The following is a 22,050-nucleotide window of genomic DNA, read 5'->3' on the forward strand; positions in this document are numbered from 1 at the left end:
CTGCATAATCAGGTGTGCGGGTCGGACTCAGGTCAGACAGAGAGACAGACACACAGCTGCTGAGGAACTATTGACTCAGATGGTCCTTATTGAAATGGCTCTGCACTAAAAAGGCTGTTACTGAAACGGCCCTCAAATGAGATTCACTGGGACAGTGACCCAGCACTGATCTCAGCTAAACACTACCTCCTGTGTGACCCCAGACGGGCTCTCATCTCTCTGTATTCCCTGCCCTACACACACGCACACACACACCTGAGTGTCTCTCCAGCGGAGCAGCGTCGCCTCCAGAGGTTGACCAGGCTGGACGAGCGGCTGGCGGCCGAGGAGGACTTCCCATCACCCACGTGCATGCGTACTACCGTGCTCGTAGTGAAAGCACTGCGTACGTTACGCTCTGGCTTGGCCAGGATGATATACACCTGGAGAGAGCGAGACAGACAGAAGAGCTTCATAACCCTTCATAAGCACTACATAACACTTGTTATAACCCTTCACAAGTCCCTTTTAACCAAACACAATATTAAAAAAAAACATTCCTTTTCAAGTCCCTCAGTCGAGCACCTGATTCCGTTTTGATTAAAGCTGAAGCTGTTTTCTATCTCCAGTGTCCTGTGTGTCTTACCTTGGGCACGAACAGGCAGCAGAGCGCCACAGTGGCACTGAGGCTGACGCTGAAGCACATGGTGATGATCTTGTAGTTGGAACCGAAGTAGATGGGCACGAAGGCCAGCCAGATGATACAGGTGGTGTACATGGTGAAGGCGATGTACTTGGCCTCGTTGAAGTTGGCCGGGACGTTGCGCGTCTTGAAGGCGTAGAAGGTGCAGCTCAGGATCAGCAGGCCGTTGTAGCCCAGCGGCGCCACCACGCCCAGGTTGGTGGTGTAACAGATGCGATTGACCTGCCGGATGCTGGGATAGTCGTGGATCACCTGCAGGTAGTAGAGACATCTGTATCAGCATGTACAAACACTGAGCAGACTAAACATTAGGAACATCTATTGCATTTTGCCTATGCCACTCTGTCATTGCTCATCCATATATTTATATGTACATATTCTTGTTCCATCCCTTTAGATTTGTGTGTATTAGGTAGTTGTTGTGGAATTGTTAGATTACATGTTATATATTGCTGCGCTGTCAGAGCTAGAAGGACAAGTGTTTCGCTACACTCGCATTAACATCTGCTAACCATGTGTATGTGACCATTAACATCTGCTAACCATGTGTATGTGACCAATAACATCTGCTAACCGTGTGTATGTGACCATTAACATCTGCTAACCGCGTGTATGTGACCATTAACATCTGCTAACCGTGTGTATGTGACCATTAACATCTGCTAACCATGTGTATGTGACCAATAACATCTGCTAACCGTGTGTATGTGACCAATAACATCTGCTAACCGTGTGTATGTGACCAATAACATCTGCTAACCGTGTGTATGTGACCAATAACATCTGCTAACCGCGTGTATGTGACCAATAACATCTGCTAACCCCGTGTATGTGACCAATAACATCTGCTAACCCCGTGTATGTGACCAATAACATCTGCTAACCGCGTGTATGTGACCATTAACATCTGCTAACCATGTGTATGTGACCATTAACATCTGCTAACCCTGTGTATGTGACCATTAACATCTGCTAACCCCGTGTATGTGACCATTAACATCTGCTAACCCCGTGTATGTGACCATTAACATCTGCTAACCACGTGTATGTGACCAATAACATCTGCTAACCCTGTGTATGTGACCAATAACATCTGCTAACCCCGTGTATGTGACCAATAACATCTGCTAACCCCGTGTATGTGACCATTAACATCTGCTAACCATGTGTATGTGACCATTAACATCTGCTAACCATGTGTATGTGACCATTAACATCTGATAACCGCGTGTATGTGACCATTAACATCTGCTAACCGTGTGTATGTGACCATTAACATCTGCTAACCCCGTGTATGTGACCAATAACATCTGCTAACCCCGTGTATGTGACCAATAACATCTGCTAACCCCGTGTATGTGACCAATAACATCTGCTAACCCTGTGTATGTGACCATTAACATCTGCTAACCATGTGTATGTGACCATTAACATCTGCTAACCATGTGTATGTGACCATTAACATCTGCTAACCATGTGTATGTGACCATTAACATCTGCTAACCATGTGTATGTGACCATTAACATCTGCTAACCGTGTGTATGTGACCATTAACATCTGCTAACCGTGTGTATGTGACCATTAACATCTGCTAACCGTGTGTATGTGACCAATAACATCTGCTAACCGTGTGTATGTGACCATTAACATCTGCTAACCATGTGTATGTGACCATTAACATCTGCTAACCGTGTGTATGTGACCATTAACATCTGCTAACCGTGTGTATGTGACCATTAACATCTGCTAACCATGTGTATGTGACCATTAACATCTGCTAACCGTGTGTATGTGACCATTAACATCTGCTAACCGTGTGTATGTGACCATTAACATCTGCTAACCTTGTGTATGTGACCATTAACATCTGCTAACCGTCTGTATGTGACCATTAACATCTGCTAACCGTGTGTATGTGACCAATAACATCTGCTAACCTTGTGTATGTGACCATTAACATCTGCTAACCGCGTGTATGTGACCATTAACATCTGCTAACCGTGTGTATGTGACCATTAACATCTGCTAACCGTGTGTATGTGACCATTAACATCTGCTAACCATGTGTATGTGACCATTAACATCTGCTAACCGCGTGTATGTGACCATTAACATCTGCTAACCGTGTGTATGTGACCAATAACATCTGCTAACCTTGTGTATGTGACCATTAACATCTGCTAACCGTGTGTATGTGACCAATACAATTAGATTTTTTTTTATTTGAACACTTTCCATGACATAGTGTGACCAGGTGAATCCAGGTGAAAGCTAATGATCCCTTATTGATGTCACTTGTTAAATCCACTTCAATCAGTGTAGGTGAAGGGGAGGAGACAGGTTAAAGAAGGATTTTTAAGCCTTGAGACAATTGAGACATGGATTGTGTATGAGTGCCATTCAGATGGTGAATGGGCAAGACAGAATATTGAAGTCCCTTTGAACGGGGTATAGTAATAGGTGCCAGGCACACTGGTTTGTGTCAAGAACTGCAACGCTGCTGGGTTTTTCACATTCAACAGTTTCCCGTGTGTATTAATAAAGATATTGGTTCCCATTTGGGAATCAACCCTCCCACGTTCAGCTGAAACGGTGGCGCATGGAACGCAAAAATATTCTTAGAAATATTTAACCTCCACACATTAACAAGTCCAATAGCTCAAATGAAAGATAAACACCTTGTTCATCTAGCCAGCAAGTCAGATTTCTAAAATGGTTTACGGCGAAAACATAGCACATATATATGTCAAACCACCACCAGACACAGCTCATTTGAATAGCCAAAACATGCAATCAACAAACGCAGGATTAAAAAATAAATCGTTCACTAACCTTTTGAAAATCTTCATCAGATGACAGTAATAGGACATGTTACACAGTACATTTTTTTTTTTCAATAATATGCCATTTATATCCATAAATGTCCATTTACATTGAGTTCACGTTCAGAAATTACTCAAAAATGTCCGCAGGAAATCTAGGTAGCGCGGCAAGATAACGTAAATAGACATCATAAACTTTGACTAAATATACATGTTCTACATATAGTTAGAAAGATACACTGCTTCTTTATGCAACCGCTTTGTTAGATTTATTTTTAACGTTACAGAAATCGCACACTATTCAATATGCTGAGACGGCGCTCAGATACAAGCTACATTTCTCCGTAATGTTGGAGTCAACAGAAACACAGATTTCAGCATAAATATTCCCTTACCTTCGATGGTCTTCGTTCAGAATGTTCTGGAAGGCTTCATACTTACCCAATACATCATTTGGTTTCAAGTCTTGCGTCTTTGTATTAGCTACTGCTAATAACATCAGCTGAAATGCACCCAAAATGTCCTCTGGTCCGGAAAAGTTGCGCATCAAAACTTCAAAATTACATATTATATGTCGACTAAACAGGTCAAACTAAGTGCAGAAGCAAGCTTTATGATGTTTTAAACACACAAAACAATTTTCAATTCAACCGGTCATTGTTTGTCCTTCTTCTGAGTGCTGGAACAAAGGAATGACCGGGACCAATTCGCGCCACAACGCACAACCTATTTTCTCGTGGCACGCACTAATTTCACTCCCATAGGGCCAATTCTCGCGGGATTTGAACGATTTAAAGCTCTACTGAATGAGGACATCTAGTGGAAGACATAGAAAGTCTCCCCAGAATCATAACTGGTTGGGAAGGGTGGGGGCGATGACGTCAAAGTTGCTCCAACTTTCATGACCACAAAAACTAGTTTGGAAGAATGCCTGCCCTGTGAGTTCTGCTATACTTACAGACATAATTCCAACGGTTTTAGAAGCTTTAGAGTGTTTTCTATCCAATAATAATTATTATATGCATATATTAGCAATTTTTGACAGATTTTTTTTTCAGTTTACTAGGGGTACCCAATCTCTCCAAAGGGGGCATATGTCTGCCATATCCTTAACAGGTTTTAAGAATGGTCCACCACCCAAAGGGCATCTACATGACACAACTGTGGGAAGCATTAGAGTCAACATGGGCCAGCATCCCTGTGGAACACTTTCAACACCTTGTAGAGTCAACATGGGTCAGCATCCCTGTGGAACGCTTTCAACACCTTGTAGAATCCATGCCCTGGAAATCAATATTAGGAAGGTGTTCTTAATGTTTTGTACACTCAGTGTAGATGCTGTACAGTATGTATGAAGTCAGAAAGTGGGTTGGGGAGCCTCCCGAGTGGCGCAGCAGTCTAAGGCACAGCACTGCATCACTACAGACCCGGGTTTGATCCCAAGCTGTGTCGCAGCCTACTACAACCAGGAGACCCATGAGGCGGCTCACAATTGGCCCAGTGTTGTCCGGGTTTGGCCAGCCGGGATGTCCTTGTCCCATCACGCTCTAGCCACTCCTTGTTACGGGCCCGGGCGCATACATGCGGACTTCGGTCGCCAGCTATGCAGTGTTTCCTCCGACACATTGGTGCAGCTGGCTTCCGGGTTAAAGAGAGCAGTCTGTCAAGAAGCAGTGAGGCTTAGCAGGGTCGTGTTTCGGAGGATGCATGGCTCTCGACCTTCGCCTTTCCTGAGTCCGTACGGGAGTTGCAGCAATGAGACAAGACTATAACTACCAAATAGATATCACGAAATTGGGGGTGAAAAAGGCCATAAAAAATAGAATAATAATTATAAAAAATCAAAAAAATAAAGGAAAGTGCCTCCACAACTGAGGTGGAGACCATGTTGGCACCAGGGTTTTCACTTCAGCCAGTTCAGCAAGTAAATGTATCATTCACTTAATTATTTAAGAGGCAGTCTCAGACCCTTAGGCTGACAATTCCCTGCCATTCCTCGCTGACACACACACACACACACACACACATACACCCAGTGGGCACAGCCTACCTGTGGGGGCTCCATGAGGAAGAGAGCCACTATGATGCCCAGTTGCAGCAGGATGAGTAGAGAGGCGATGATGAGCTGGGCGCATGCAGACATGAACCTGGGCTTCCTAGTACAGATCTTCTTCTTACTGCCAGCCAGGATACGGGCTATACGGTTAGTCTGCAACAACAACACAGCCAGGATACGAGCTATACTGTTAGTCTGCAACAATAACAACACAGCCAGGATACGAGCTATACTGTTAGTCTGCAACAACAACAACACAGCCAGGATACAGGATATACTGTTAGTCTGCAACAATAACACAGCCAGGATACGGGCTATACTGTTAGTCTGCAACAATAACACAGCCAGGATACGAGCTATACTGTTAGTCTGCAACAATAACAACACAGCCAGGATACGGGCCATACTGTTAGTCTGCAACAACAACACAGCCAGGATACGAGCTATACTGTTAGTCTGCAACAACAACAACACAGCCAGGATACGAGCTATACTGTTAGTCTGCAACAACAACACAACCAGGATACGAGCTATACTGTTAGTCTGCAACAACAACAACACAGCCAGGATACGAGCTATACTGTTAGTCTGCAACAACAACAACACAGCCAGGATACGAGCTATACTGTTAGTCTGCAACAACAACAACACAGCCAGGATACGAGCTATACTGTTAGTCTGCAACAACAACAACACAGCCAGGATACGAGCTATACTGTTAGTCTGCAAAAACAACACAGCCAGGATACGAGCTATACGGTTAGTCTGCAACAACAACAACACAGCCAGGATACGAGCTATACTGTTAGTCTGCAACAATAACAACACAGCCAGGATACGGGCTATACTGTTAGTCTGCAACAATAACAACACAGCCAGGATACGAGCTATACTGTTAGTCTGCAAAAACAACACAGCCAGGATACGAGCTATACGGTTAGTCTGCAACAACAACAACACAGCCAGGATACGAGCTATACTGTTAGTCTGCAACAACAACAACTCAACCAGGATACAAGCATTACTGTTAGTCTGCAACAACAACAACACAGCCAGGATACGGGCTATACTGTTAGTCTGCAACAACAACACAACCAGGATACGGGCTATACTGTTAGTCTGCAACAACAACAACACAACCAGGATACGGGCTATACTGTTAGTCTGCAACAACAACAACACAGCCAGGATACGAGCTATACGGTTAGTCTGCAACAACAACAACACAGCCAGGATACGAGCTATACTGTTAGTCTGCAACAACAACAACACAGCCAGGATACGAGCTATCCTGTTAGTCTGCAACAACAACAACACAGCCAGGATACGAGCTATACTGTTAGTCTGCAACAACAACAACACAGCCAGGATACCAGCTATACTGTTAGTCTGCAACAATAACAACACAGCCAGGATACCAGCTATACTGTTAGTCTGCAACAAAAACACAGCCAGGATACGAGCTATACGGTTAGTCTGCAACAACAACAACACAGCCAGGATACGAGCTATACTGTTAGTCTTCAACAATAACAACACAGCCAGGATACGAGCTATACTGTTAGTCTGCAACAATAACAACACAGCCAGGATACGGGCTATACTGTTAGTCTGCAACAATAACAACACAGCCAGGATACGAGCTATACTGTTAGTCTGCAAAAACAACACAGCCAGGATACGAGCTATACGGTTAGTCTGCAACAACAACAACACAGCCAGGATACGAGCTATACTGTTAGTCTGCAACAACAACAACTCAACCAGGATACAAGCATTACTGTTAGTCTGCAACAACAACAACACAGCCAGGATACGGGCTATACTGTTAGTCTGCAACAACAACACAACCAGGATACGGGCTATACTGTTAGTCTGCAACAACAACAACACAACCAGGATACGGGCTATACTGTTAGTCTGCAACAACAACAACACAGCCAGGATACGAGCTATACGGTTAGTCTGCAACAACAACAACACAGCCAGGATACGAGCTATACTGTTAGTCTGCAACAACAACAACACAGCCAGGATACGAGCTATCCTGTTAGTCTGCAACAACAACAACACAGCCAGGATACGAGCTATACTGTTAGTCTGCAACAACAACAACACAGCCAGGATACGGGCTATACTGTTAGTCTGCAACAATAACAAAACAGCCAGGAAACGAGCTATACTGTTAGTCTGCAACAACAACACAGCCAGGATACGAGCTATACGGTTAATCTGCAACAACAACAACACAGACAGGATACGAGCTATACTGTTAGTCTGCAACAACAACAACACAGCCAGGATATGGGCTATACTGTTAGTTTGCAACAACAACACAGCCAGGATACGGGCTATACTGTTAGTCTGCAACAACAACACAGCCAGGATACGAGCTATACTGTTAGTCTGCAACAACAACAACACAGCCAGGATACGAGCTATACAGTTAGTCTGCAACAACAACAACACAGCCAGGATACGAGCTATACTGTTAGTCTGCAACAATAACAACACAGCCAGGATACGGGCTATACGGTTAGTCTGCAACAACAACAACACAGCCAGGATACGAGCTATACTGTTAGTCTGCAACAACAACAACACAGCCAGGATACGGGCTATACTGTTAGTCTGCAACAACAACAACACAGCCAGGATACGAGCTATACTGTTAGTCTGCAACAACAACAACACAACCAGGATACGGGCTATACTGTTAGTCTGCAACAACAACAACACAGCCAGGATACGAGCTATACTGTTAGTCTGCAACAACAACAACACAGCCAGGATACGGGCTATACTGTTAGTCTGCAACAATAACACAGCCAGGATACGGGCTATACTGTTAGTCTGCAACAATAACACAGCCAGGATACGAGCTATACTGTTAGTCTGCAACAATAACAACACAGCCAGGATACGGGCCATACTGTTAGTCTGCAACAACAACACAGCCAGGATACGAGCTATACTGTTAGTCTGCAACAACAACAACACAGCCAGGATACGAGCTATACTGTTAGTCTGCAACAACAACACAACCAGGATACGAGCTATACTGTTAGTCTGCAACAACAACAACACAGCCAGGATACGAGCTATACTGTTAGTCTGCAACAACAACAACACAGCCAGGATACGAGCTATACTGTTAGTCTGCAACAACAACAACACAGCCAGGATACGAGCTATACTGTTAGTCTGCAACAACAACAACACAGCCAGGATACGAGCTATACTGTTAGTCTGCAAAAACAACACAGCCAGGATACGAGCTATACGGTTAGTCTGCAACAACAACAACACAGCCAGGATACGAGCTATACTGTTAGTCTGCAACAATAACAACACAGCCAGGATACGGGCTATACTGTTAGTCTGCAACAATAACAACACAGCCAGGATACGAGCTATACTGTTAGTCTGCAAAAACAACACAGCCAGGATACGAGCTATACGGTTAGTCTGCAACAACAACAACACAGCCAGGATACGAGCTATACTGTTAGTCTGCAACAACAACAACTCAACCAGGATACAAGCATTACTGTTAGTCTGCAACAACAACAACACAGCCAGGATACGGGCTATACTGTTAGTCTGCAACAACAACACAACCAGGATACGGGCTATACTGTTAGTCTGCAACAACAACAACACAACCAGGATACGGGCTATACTGTTAGTCTGCAACAACAACAACACAGCCAGGATACGAGCTATACGGTTAGTCTGCAACAACAACAACACAGCCAGGATACGAGCTATACTGTTAGTCTGCAACAACAACAACACAGCCAGGATACGAGCTATCCTGTTAGTCTGCAACAACAACAACACAGCCAGGATACGAGCTATACTGTTAGTCTGCAACAACAACAACACAGCCAGGATACCAGCTATACTGTTAGTCTGCAACAATAACAACACAGCCAGGATACCAGCTATACTGTTAGTCTGCAACAAAAACACAGCCAGGATACGAGCTATACGGTTAGTCTGCAACAACAACAACACAGCCAGGATACGAGCTATACTGTTAGTCTTCAACAATAACAACACAGCCAGGATACGAGCTATACTGTTAGTCTGCAACAATAACAACACAGCCAGGATACGGGCTATACTGTTAGTCTGCAACAATAACAACACAGCCAGGATACGAGCTATACTGTTAGTCTGCAAAAACAACACAGCCAGGATACGAGCTATACGGTTAGTCTGCAACAACAACAACACAGCCAGGATACGAGCTATACTGTTAGTCTGCAACAACAACAACTCAACCAGGATACAAGCATTACTGTTAGTCTGCAACAACAACAACACAGCCAGGATACGGGCTATACTGTTAGTCTGCAACAACAACACAACCAGGATACGGGCTATACTGTTAGTCTGCAACAACAACAACACAACCAGGATACGGGCTATACTGTTAGTCTGCAACAACAACAACACAGCCAGGATACGAGCTATACGGTTAGTCTGCAACAACAACAACACAGCCAGGATACGAGCTATACTGTTAGTCTGCAACAACAACAACACAGCCAGGATACGAGCTATCCTGTTAGTCTGCAACAACAACAACACAGCCAGGATACGAGCTATACTGTTAGTCTGCAACAACAACAACACAGCCAGGATACGGGCTATACTGTTAGTCTGCAACAATAACAAAACAGCCAGGAAACGAGCTATACTGTTAGTCTGCAACAACAACACAGCCAGGATACGAGCTATACGGTTAATCTGCAACAACAACAACACAGACAGGATACGAGCTATACTGTTAGTCTGCAACAACAACAACACAGCCAGGATATGGGCTATACTGTTAGTTTGCAACAACAACACAGCCAGGATACGGGCTATACTGTTAGTCTGCAACAACAACACAGCCAGGATACGAGCTATACTGTTAGTCTGCAACAACAACAACACAGCCAGGATACGAGCTATACAGTTAGTCTGCAACAACAACAACACAGCCAGGATACGAGCTATACTGTTAGTCTGCAACAATAACAACACAGCCAGGATACGGGCTATACGGTTAGTCTGCAACAACAACAACACAGCCAGGATACGAGCTATACTGTTAGTCTGCAACAACAACAACACAGCCAGGATACGGGCTATACTGTTAGTCTGCAACAACAACAACACAGCCAGGATACGAGCTATACTGTTAGTCTGCAACAACAACAACACAACCAGGATACGGGCTATACTGTTAGTCTGCAACAACAACAACACAGCCAGGATACGAGCTATACTGTTAGTCTGCAACAACAACAACACAGCCAGGATACGGGCTATACTGTTAGTCTGCAACAATAACACAGCCAGGATACGAGCAATACTGTTAGTCTGCAACAATAACAACACAGCCAGGATACGGGCCATACTGTTAGTCTGCAACAACAACAAAGCCAGGATACAAGCTATACGGTTAGTCTGCAACAACAACAACACAGACAGGATACGAGCTATACTGTTAGTCTGCAACAACAACAACACAGCCAGGATATGGGCTATACTGTTAGTTTGCAACAACAACACAGCCAGGATACGGGCTATACTGTTAGTCTGCAACAACAACACAGCCAGGATACGAGCTATACTGTTAGTCTGCAACAACAACAACACAGCCAGGATACGAGCTATACAGTTAGTCTGCAACAACAACAACACAGCCAGGATACGAGCTATACTGTTAGTCTGCAACAATAACAACACAGCCAGGATACGGGCTATACGGTTAGTCTGCAACAACAACAACACAGCCAGGATACGAGCTATACTGTTAGTCTGCAACAACAACAACACAGCCAGGATACGGGCTATACTGTTAGTCTGCAACAACAACAACACAGCCAGGATACGAGCTATACTGTTAGTCTGCAACAACAACAACACAACCAGGATACGGGCTATACTGTTAGTCTGCAACAACAACAACACAGCCAGGATACGAGCTATACTGTTAGTCTGCAACAACAACAACACAGCCAGGATACGGGCTATACTGTTAGTCTGCAACAATAACACAGCCAGGATACGAGCAATACTGTTAGTCTGCAACAATAACAACACAGCCAGGATACGGGCCATACTGTTAGTCTGCAACAACAACACAGCCAGGATACAAGCTATACGGTTAGTCTGCAACAACAACAACACAGCCAGGATACGAGCTATACTGTTAGTCTGCAACAACAACAACACAGCCAGGATACGAGCTATACTGTTAGTCTGCAACAACAACACAGCCAGGATACGGGATATACTGTTAGTCTGCAACAACAACAACACAGCCAGGATACGAGCTATACTGTTAGTCTGCAACAACAACAACACAGCCAGGATACGAGCTATACTGTTAGTCTGCAACAACAACAACACAGCCAGGATACGAGCTATACTGTTAGTCTGCAACAACAACAACACAGCCAGGATACGAGCTATACTGTTAGTCTGCAACAACAACAACACAGCCAGGATATGGGCTATACTGTTAGTTTGCAACAACAACAACACAGCCAGGATACGAGCTATACTGTTAGTCTGCAACAACAACAACACAGCCAGGATACGAGCTATACTGTTAGTCTGCAACAACAACAACACAGCCAGGATACGAGCTATACTGTTAGTCTGCAACAACAACAACACAGCCAGGATACGAGCTATACAGTTAGTCTGCAACAATAACAACACAGCCAGGATACCAGCTATACTGTTAGTCTGCAACAAAAACACAGCCAGGATACGAGCTATACGGTTAGTCTGCAACAACAACAACACAGCCAGGATACGAGCTATACTGTTAGTCTTCAACAATAACAACACAGCCAGGATACGAGCTATACTGTTAGTCTGCAACAATAACAACACAGCCAGGATACGGGCTATACTGTTAGTCTGCAACAATAACAACACAGCCAGGATACGAGCTATACTGTTAGTCTGCAAAAACAACACAGCCAGGATACGAGCTATACGGTTAGTCTGCAACAACAACAACACAGCCAGGATACGAGCTATACTGTTAGTCTGCAACAACAACAACTCAACCAGGATACAAGCATTACTGTTAGTCTGCAACAACAACAACACAGCCAGGATACGGGCTATACTGTTAGTCTGCAACAACAACACAACCAGGATACGGGCTATACTGTTAGTCTGCAACAACAACAACACAACCAGGATACGGGCTATACTGTTAGTCTGCAACAACAACAACACAGCCAGGATACGAGCTATACGGTTAGTCTGCAACAACAACAACACAGCCAGGATACGAGCTATACTGTTAGTCTGCAACAACAACAACACAGCCAGGATACGAGCTATCCTGTTAGTCTGCAACAACAACAACACAGCCAGGATACGAGCTATACTGTTAGTCTGCAACAACAACAACACAGCCAGGATACGGGCTATACTGTTAGTCTGCAACAATAACAAAACAGCCAGGAAACGAGCTATACTGTTAGTCTGCAACAACAACACAGCCAGGATACGAGCTATACGGTTAATCTGCAACAACAACAACACAGACAGGATACGAGCTATACTGTTAGTCTGCAACAACAACAACACAGCCAGGATATGGGCTATACTGTTAGTTTGCAACAACAACACAGCCAGGATACGGGCTATACTGTTAGTCTGCAACAACAACACAGCCAGGATACGAGCTATACTGTTAGTCTGCAACAACAACAACACAGCCAGGATACGAGCTATACAGTTAGTCTGCAACAACAACAACACAGCCAGGATACGAGCTATACTGTTAGTCTGCAACAATAACAACACAGCCAGGATACGGGCTATACGGTTAGTCTGCAACAACAACAACACAGCCAGGATACGAGCTATACTGTTAGTCTGCAACAACAACAACACAGCCAGGATACGGGCTATACTGTTAGTCTGCAACAACAACAACACAGCCAGGATACGAGCTATACTGTTAGTCTGCAACAACAACAACACAACCAGGATACGGGCTATACTGTTAGTCTGCAACAACAACAACACAGCCAGGATACGAGCTATACTGTTAGTCTGCAACAACAACAACACAGCCAGGATACGGGCTATACTGTTAGTCTGCAACAATAACACAGCCAGGATACGAGCAATACTGTTAGTCTGCAACAATAACAACACAGCCAGGATACGGGCCATACTGTTAGTCTGCAACAACAACAAAGCCAGGATACAAGCTATACGGTTAGTCTGCAACAACAACAACACAGACAGGATACGAGCTATACTGTTAGTCTGCAACAACAACAACACAGCCAGGATATGGGCTATACTGTTAGTTTGCAACAACAACACAGCCAGGATACGGGCTATACTGTTAGTCTGCAACAACAACACAGCCAGGATACGAGCTATACTGTTAGTCTGCAACAACAACAACACAGCCAGGATACGAGCTATACAGTTAGTCTGCAACAACAACAACACAGCCAGGATACGAGCTATACTGTTAGTCTGCAACAATAACAACACAGCCAGGATACGGGCTATACGGTTAGTCTGCAACAACAACAACACAGCCAGGATACGAGCTATACTGTTAGTCTGCAACAACAACAACACAGCCAGGATACGGGCTATACTGTTAGTCTGCAACAACAACAACACAGCCAGGATACGAGCTATACTGTTAGTCTGCAACAACAACAACACAACCAGGATACGGGCTATACTGTTAGTCTGCAACAACAACAACACAGCCAGGATACGAGCTATACTGTTAGTCTGCAACAACAACAACACAGCCAGGATACGGGCTATACTGTTAGTCTGCAACAATAACACAGCCAGGATACGAGCAATACTGTTAGTCTGCAACAATAACAACACAGCCAGGATACGGGCCATACTGTTAGTCTGCAACAACAACACAGCCAGGATACAAGCTATACGGTTAGTCTGCAACAACAACAACACAGCCAGGATACGAGCTATACTGTTAGTCTGCAACAACAACAACACAGCCAGGATACGAGCTATACTGTTAGTCTGCAACAACAACACAGCCAGGATACGGGATATACTGTTAGTCTGCAACAACAACAACACAGCCAGGATACGAGCTATACTGTTAGTCTGCAACAACAACAACACAGCCAGGATACGAGCTATACTGTTAGTCTGCAACAACAACAACACAGCCAGGATACGAGCTATACTGTTAGTCTGCAACAACAACAACACAGCCAGGATACGAGCTATACTGTTAGTCTGCAACAACAACAACACAGCCAGGATATGGGCTATACTGTTAGTTTGCAACAATAACAACACAGCCAGGATACGAGCTATACTGTTAGTCTGCAACAACAACACAGCCAGGATACGAGCTATACGGTTAGTCTGCAACAATAACAACACAGCCAGGATACGGGCTATACTGTTAGTCTGCAACAACAACAACACAGCCAGGATACGGGCTATACTGTTAGTCTGCAACAACAACACAGCCAGGATACGAGCTATACTGTTAGTCTGCAACAACAACACAGCCAGGATACGAGCTATACTGTTAGTCTGCAAATACCACAACACAACCAGGATACGGGCTATACGGTTAGTCTGCAAATACAACAACACAGCCAGGATACGAGCTATACGGTTAGTCTGCAACAACAACACAGCCAGGATACGAGCTATACTGTTAGTCTGCAACAATAACAACACAGCCAGGATACGGGCTATACTGTTAGTCTGCAACAACAACAACACAGCCAGGATACAAGCTATACTGTTAGTCTGCAACAACAACAACACAGCCAGGATATGGGCTATACTGTTAGTTTGCAACAACAACACAGCCAGGATACGGGCTATACTGTTAGTCTGCAACAACAACACAGCCAGGATACGAGCTATACTGTTAGTCTGCAACAACAACAACACAGCCAGGATACGAGCTATACAGTTAGTCTGCAACAACAACAACACAGCCAGGATACGAGCTATACTGTTAGTCTGCAACAATAACAACACAGCCAGGATACGGGCTATACGGTTAGTCTGCAACAACAACAACACAGCCAGGATACGAGCTATACTGTTAGTCTGCAACAACAACAACACAGCCAGGATACGGGCTATACTGTTAGTCTGCAACAACAACAACACAGCCAGGATACGAGCTATACTGTTAGTCTGCAACAACAACAACACAGCCAGGATACGAGCTATACAGTTAGTCTGCAACAACAACAACACAGCCAGGATACGAGCTATACGGTTAGTCTGCAACAACAACACAGCCAGGATACGAGCTATACTGTTAGTCTGCAACAATAACAACACAGCCAGGATACGAGCTATACTGTTAGTCTGCAACAACAACAACACAGCCAGGATACGGGATATACTGTTAGTCTGCAACAATAACACAGCCAGGATACGGGCTATACTGTTAGTCTGCCACAATAACACAGCCAGGATACGAGCAATACTGTTAGTCTGCAACAATAACAACACAGCCAGGATACGGGCCATACTGTTAGTCTGCAACAACAACACAGCCAGGATACGAGCTATACGGTTAGTCTGCAACAACAACAACACAGCCAGGATACGAGCTATACTGTTAGTCTGCAACAACAACAACACAGCCAGGATACGAGCTATACTGTTAGTCTGCAACAACAACAAAGCCAGGATACGGGATATACTGTTAGTCTGCAACAACAACAACACAGCCAGGATACGAGCTATACTGTTAGTCTGCAACAACAACAACACAGCCAGGATACGAGCTATACTGTTAGTCTGCAACAACAACACAACCAGGATACGAGCTATACTGTTAGTCTGCAACAACAACAACACAGCCAGGATACGAGCTATACTGTTAGTCTGCAACAACAACAACACAGCCAGGATACGAGCTATACTGTTAGTCTGCAACAACAACAACACAGCCAGGATACGAGCTATACTGTTAGTCTGCAACAATAACAACACAGCCAGGATACGAGCTATACTGTTAGTCTGCAACAACAACACAGCCAGGATACGAGCTATACGGTTAGTCTGCAACAACAACAACACAGCCAGGATACGAGCTATACTGTTAGTCTGCAACAATAACAACACAGCCAGGATACGGGCTATACTGTTAGTCTGCAACAACAACAACACAGCCAGGATACGGGCTATACTGTTAGTCTGCAACAACAACACAGCCAGGATACGAGCTATACTGTTAGTCTGCAACAACAACACAGCCAGGATACGAGCTATACGGTTAGTCTGCAACAACAACAACACAGCCAGGATACGAGCTATACTGTTAGTCTGCAACAATAACAACACAGCCAGGATACGGGCTATACTGTTAGTCTGCAACAACAACAACACAGCCAGGATACGGGCTATACTGTTAGTCTGCAACAACAACACAGCCAGGATACGAGCTATACTGTTAGTCTGCAAATACCACAACACAGCCAGGATACGGGCTATACGGTTAGTCTGCAAATACAACAACACAGCCAGGATACGAGCTATACGGTTAGTCTGCAACAACAACACAGCCAGGATACGAGCTATACTGTTAGTCTGCAACAATAACAACACAGCCAGGATACGGGCTATACTGTTAGTCTGCAACAACAACAACACAGCCAGGATACAAGCTATACTGTTAGTCTGCAACAACAACAACACAGCCAGGATATGGGCTATACTGTTAGTTTGCAACAACAACACAGCCAGGATACGGGCTATACTGTTAGTCTGCAACAACAACACAGCCAGGATACGAGCTATACTGTTAGTCTGCAACAACAACAACACAGCCAGGATACGAGCTATACGGTTAGTCTGCAACAACAACAACACAGCCAGGATACGAGCTATACTGTTAGTCTGCAACAATAACAACACAGCCAGGATACGGGCTATACGGTTAGTCTGCAACAACAACAACACAGCCAGGATACGAGCTATACTGTTAGTCTGCAACAACAACAACACAGCCAGGATACGGGCTATACTGTTAGTCTGCAACAACAACAACACAGCCAGGATACGAGCTATACTGTTAGTCTGCAACAACAACAACACAGCCAGGATACGGGCTATACGGTTAGTCTGCAACAACAACAACACAGCCAGGATACGAGCTATACTGTTAGTCTGCAACAACAACAACACAGCCAGGATGCAAGCTATACGGTTAGTCTGCAACAACAACAACACAGCCAGGATACGGGCTATACGGTTAGTCTGCAACAATAACAACACAGCCAGGATACGGGCTATACGGTTAGTCTGCAACAATAACAACACAGCCAGGATACGGGCTATACGGTTAGTCTGCAACAATAACAACACAACCAGGATACGAGCTATACTGTTAGTCTGCAACAACAACAACACAGCCAGGATACGAGCTATACTGTTAGTCTGCAACAACAACAACACAACCAGGATACGAGCTATACTGTTAGTCTGCAACAACAACAACACAGCCAGGATACGAGCTATACGGTTAGTCTGCAACAACAACAACACAACCAGGATACGAGCTATACGGTTAGTCTGCAACAACAACAACACAACCAGGATACGAGCTATACTGTTAGTCTGCAACAACAACACAGCCAGGATACGAGCTATACTGTTAGTCTGCCACAATAACACAGCCAGGATACGAGCAATACTGTTAGTCTGCAACAATAACAACACAGCCAGGATACGGGCCATACTGTTAGTCTGCAACAACAACACAGCCAGGATACGAGCTATACGGTTAGTCTGCAACAACAACAACACAGCCAGGATACGAGCTATACTGTTAGTCTGCAACAACAACAACACAGCCAGGATACGAGCTATACTGTTAGTCTGCAACAACAACACAGCCAGGATACGGGATATACTGTTAGTCTGCAACAACAACAACACAGCCAGGATACGAGCTATACTGTTAGTCTGCAACAACAACAACACAGCCAGGATACGAGCTATACTGTTAGTCTGCAACAACAACACAACCAGGATACGAGCTATACTGTTAGTCTGCAACAACAACAACACAGCCAGGATACGAGCTATACTGTTAGTCTGCAACAACAACAACACAGCCAGGATACGAGCTATACTGTTAGTCTGCAACAACAACAACACAGCCAGGATACGAGCTATACTGTTAGCCTGCAACAATAACAACACAGCCAGGATACGAGCTATACTGTTAGTCTGCAACAACAACACAGCCAGGATACGAGCTATACGGTTAGTCTGCAACAACAACAACACAGCCAGGATACGAGCTATACTGTTAGTCTGCAACAATAACAACACAGCCAGGATACGGGCTATACTGTTAGTCTGCAACAGCAACAACACAGCCAGGATACGGGCTATACTGTTAGTCTGCAACAACAACACAGCCAGGATACGAGCTATACTGTTAGTCTGCAACAACAACACAGCCAGGATACGAGCTATACGGTTAGTCTGCAACAACAACAACACAGCCAGGATACGAGCTATACTGTTAGTCTGCAACAATAACAACACAGCCAGGATACGGGCTATACTGTTAGTCTGCAACAACAACAACACAGCCAGGATACGGGCTATACTGTTAGTCTGCAACAACAACACAGCCAGGATACGAGCTATACTGTTAGTCTGCAAATACCACAACACAGCCAGGATACGGGCTATACGGTTAGTCTGCAAATACAACAACACAGCCAGGATACGAGCTATACGGTTAGTCTGCAACAACAACACAGCCAGGATACGAGCTATACTGTTAGTCTGCAACAATAACAACACAGCCAGGATACGGGCTATACTGTTAGTCTGCAACAACAACAACACAGCCAGGATACGGGCTATACTGTTAGTCTGCAACAACAACAACACAGCCAGGATACGGGCTATACGGTTAGTCTGCAACAACAACAACACAGCCAGGATACGAGCTATACTGTTAGTCTGCAACAACAACAACACAGCCAGGATGCAAGCTATACGGTTAGTCTGCAACAACAACAACACAGCCAGGATACGGGCTATACGGTTAGTCTGCAACAATAACAACACAGCCAGGATACGGGCTATACGGTTAGTCTGCAACAATAACAACACAGCCAGGATACGGGCTATACGGTTAGTCTGCAACAATAACAACACAACCAGGATACGAGCTATACTGTTAGTCTGCAACAACAACAACACAGCCAGGATACGAGCTATACTGTTAGTCTGCAACAACAACAACACAACCAGGATACGAGCTATACTGTTAGTCTGCAACAACAACAACACAGCCAGGATACGAGCTATACGGTTAGTCTGCAACAACAACAACACAACCAGGATACGAGCTATACGGTTAGTCTGCAACAACAACAACACAACCAGGATACGAGCTATACTGTTAGTCTGCAACAACAACACAGCCAGGATACGAGCTATACTGTTAGTCTGCAACAACAACAACACAGCCAGGATACAAGCTATACTGTTAGTCTGCAACAACAAACACGTCAGAGAGAATGAATGAATGAAGGGGAGAGAAGGGGAAATCTGTAATAATGACTTCAAACACAGTCTGTTTGTGATATCCTTACGTCTGGATGTACAAGGACATGGTAGGTGAAAGAATCAAGGTAAAGAGGGGCTTGATGATGTACCTTGGTGACCAGGGCAGAGTAGCTCATGGCAGGGGACAGGCCTATGCCCAGTCTCTGTAGGTAGCAGTGTGCAGCGTGGGGCTTGGCGATGAGACTGAAGGTACAGAGATAGCCCAGACAGATCCCAGCCAGGATGATGTAACATAGCTCTCTGCTGGACGACTTCACCACCGGAGTGTCCCGGAACCTACACCCACACAGTTTGTTGTATAACCTTGTAACAAATACACTAACTTACAGTTAAAATGACATGTTGAAAACAATCCCAGTGCCAAACCCTGTTGGAAAACAAGGGGAATCCCTTCAACGTGTTATCCCCTGGGCTTTACTCCGTGCATATTCTCCCAAACAAACGTTTCAATATGACATTGACTTTCACATGTATTATGTTAAAATCCATACGTTGTTACCTGATGAAGACGGAGGTGACGAAGAATGTGGCACAGAGTCCCAAACAAGCAAATGCCACAGCAGCTATGGGCTCTGGGTCCCCCCAACGCAGGTACTCCACTGGGATAGGGTCACAGCCTGGGGGGTGTGGGGGAGATGGAGAGAGAAAGAGATAGTGAGAGGTTAGAAATAAACAGTATTCATAAGTTTTCAGTTTTTCTTACTTTCTTTCTCTCTCTTTTTCTCTGGATTTAGTTATCCCTCCTTTTTTCTCACCTTCTCTGTCTCGTGTGCCCTCCTCTCTCTCTGTCACGCCCTGACCATAGAGAGCTGTTTATTCTCTATGTTGGTTGGGTCGGGTGTGATTTAGGGTGGGTTATCTAGGGGAATTGTATATCTATGTTGGCCTGATATGGTTCCCAATCAGAGGCAGCTGTTTATCGTTGTCTCTGATTGGGGATCATATTTAGGTAGCCATTTTCCCATTGTGCTTTGTGGGATCTTGTCTATGTAGTGTTGCCTGTGAGCGCTAGTCTAGCGGCACGGTTCGGTTGTTGTTTTGTTCTTTGAAGTTTTCATTTCCAAAATAAAGGATGGAAACATACCACGCTGCATCTTGGTCTACTCCTTATGACAAACGTGACACTCTCCCTCCTTTTCTCTCTCTCTCCCTCTGTTCCCCCACCCCTCCTGGGCTGTGAGATAAGTCTCATTAATTAAAGGGACAGTTCTAATTAGCTGGCGTAATGCTCGCTGGAAATACCTCCCGGACCCGGCAGGTCCGAGACAGAACACCAGAGACGGCAAACCAGACAGAACACCAGAGACGGCAAACCAGACAGAACACCGGAGACGGCAAACCAGACAGAACACCGGAGACGGCAAACCAGACAGAACACCGGAGACGGCAAACCAGACAGAACACCGGAGACGGCAAACCAGACAGAACACCGGAGACGGCAAACCAGACAGAACACCGGAGACGGCAAACCAGACAGAACACCGGAGACGGCAAACCAGACAGAACACCGGAGACTGCAAACCAGACAGAACACCGGAGACGGCAAACCAGACAGAACACCGGAGACGGCAAACCAGACAGAACACCGGAGACGGCAAACCAGACAGAACACCGGAGACGGCAAACCAGACAGAACACCGGGGACGGCAAACCAGACAGAACACCGGAGACGGCAAACCAGACAGAACACCGCCGCCACACTGCCGTTAAAATAGATGAAGTCATTAACGGCTCTACCTTTAACACAGTCTATAATGTTAAATTAATCAGTGAAGTAGTTCAGTTTAGAGGCAATAACAGTTTATTTGCTGAATGGGAGTACAGGTACCTTTAAGAGAAGAAACAGTCATTGTGGAGACACTGTTTA

At 44.8% G+C, this 22,050-nt stretch overlaps 1 protein-coding gene across 1 annotated transcript in view; it reads right to left on the bottom strand.

Moving 5' to 3' along the window:
• The window catches only part of grm5b (glutamate metabotropic receptor 5b), a 134,347-nt gene that overhangs the window by 3,567 nt on the left and 108,730 nt on the right, over positions 1-22,050 (bottom strand). Inside the window, exons 12-16 of the mRNA XM_090223949.1 lie at positions 20,683-20,800; positions 20,273-20,459; positions 5,556-5,714; positions 626-934; positions 256-422 (exon numbers count right to left, since the gene is read on the bottom strand). Of these exons, the coding sequence (XP_090080075.1) occupies positions 256-422; positions 626-934; positions 5,556-5,714; positions 20,273-20,459; positions 20,683-20,800 (940 nt within the window). The remainder of the gene's footprint in view (positions 1-255; positions 423-625; positions 935-5,555; positions 5,715-20,272; positions 20,460-20,682; positions 20,801-22,050) is intronic.

Source organism: Oncorhynchus mykiss, chromosome 27 (assembly GCF_057628025.1).
Source record: "Oncorhynchus mykiss isolate SJ-2025 chromosome 27, ASM5762802v1, whole genome shotgun sequence".
Lineage (NCBI taxonomy): Eukaryota > Metazoa > Chordata > Actinopteri > Salmoniformes > Salmonidae > Oncorhynchus > Oncorhynchus mykiss.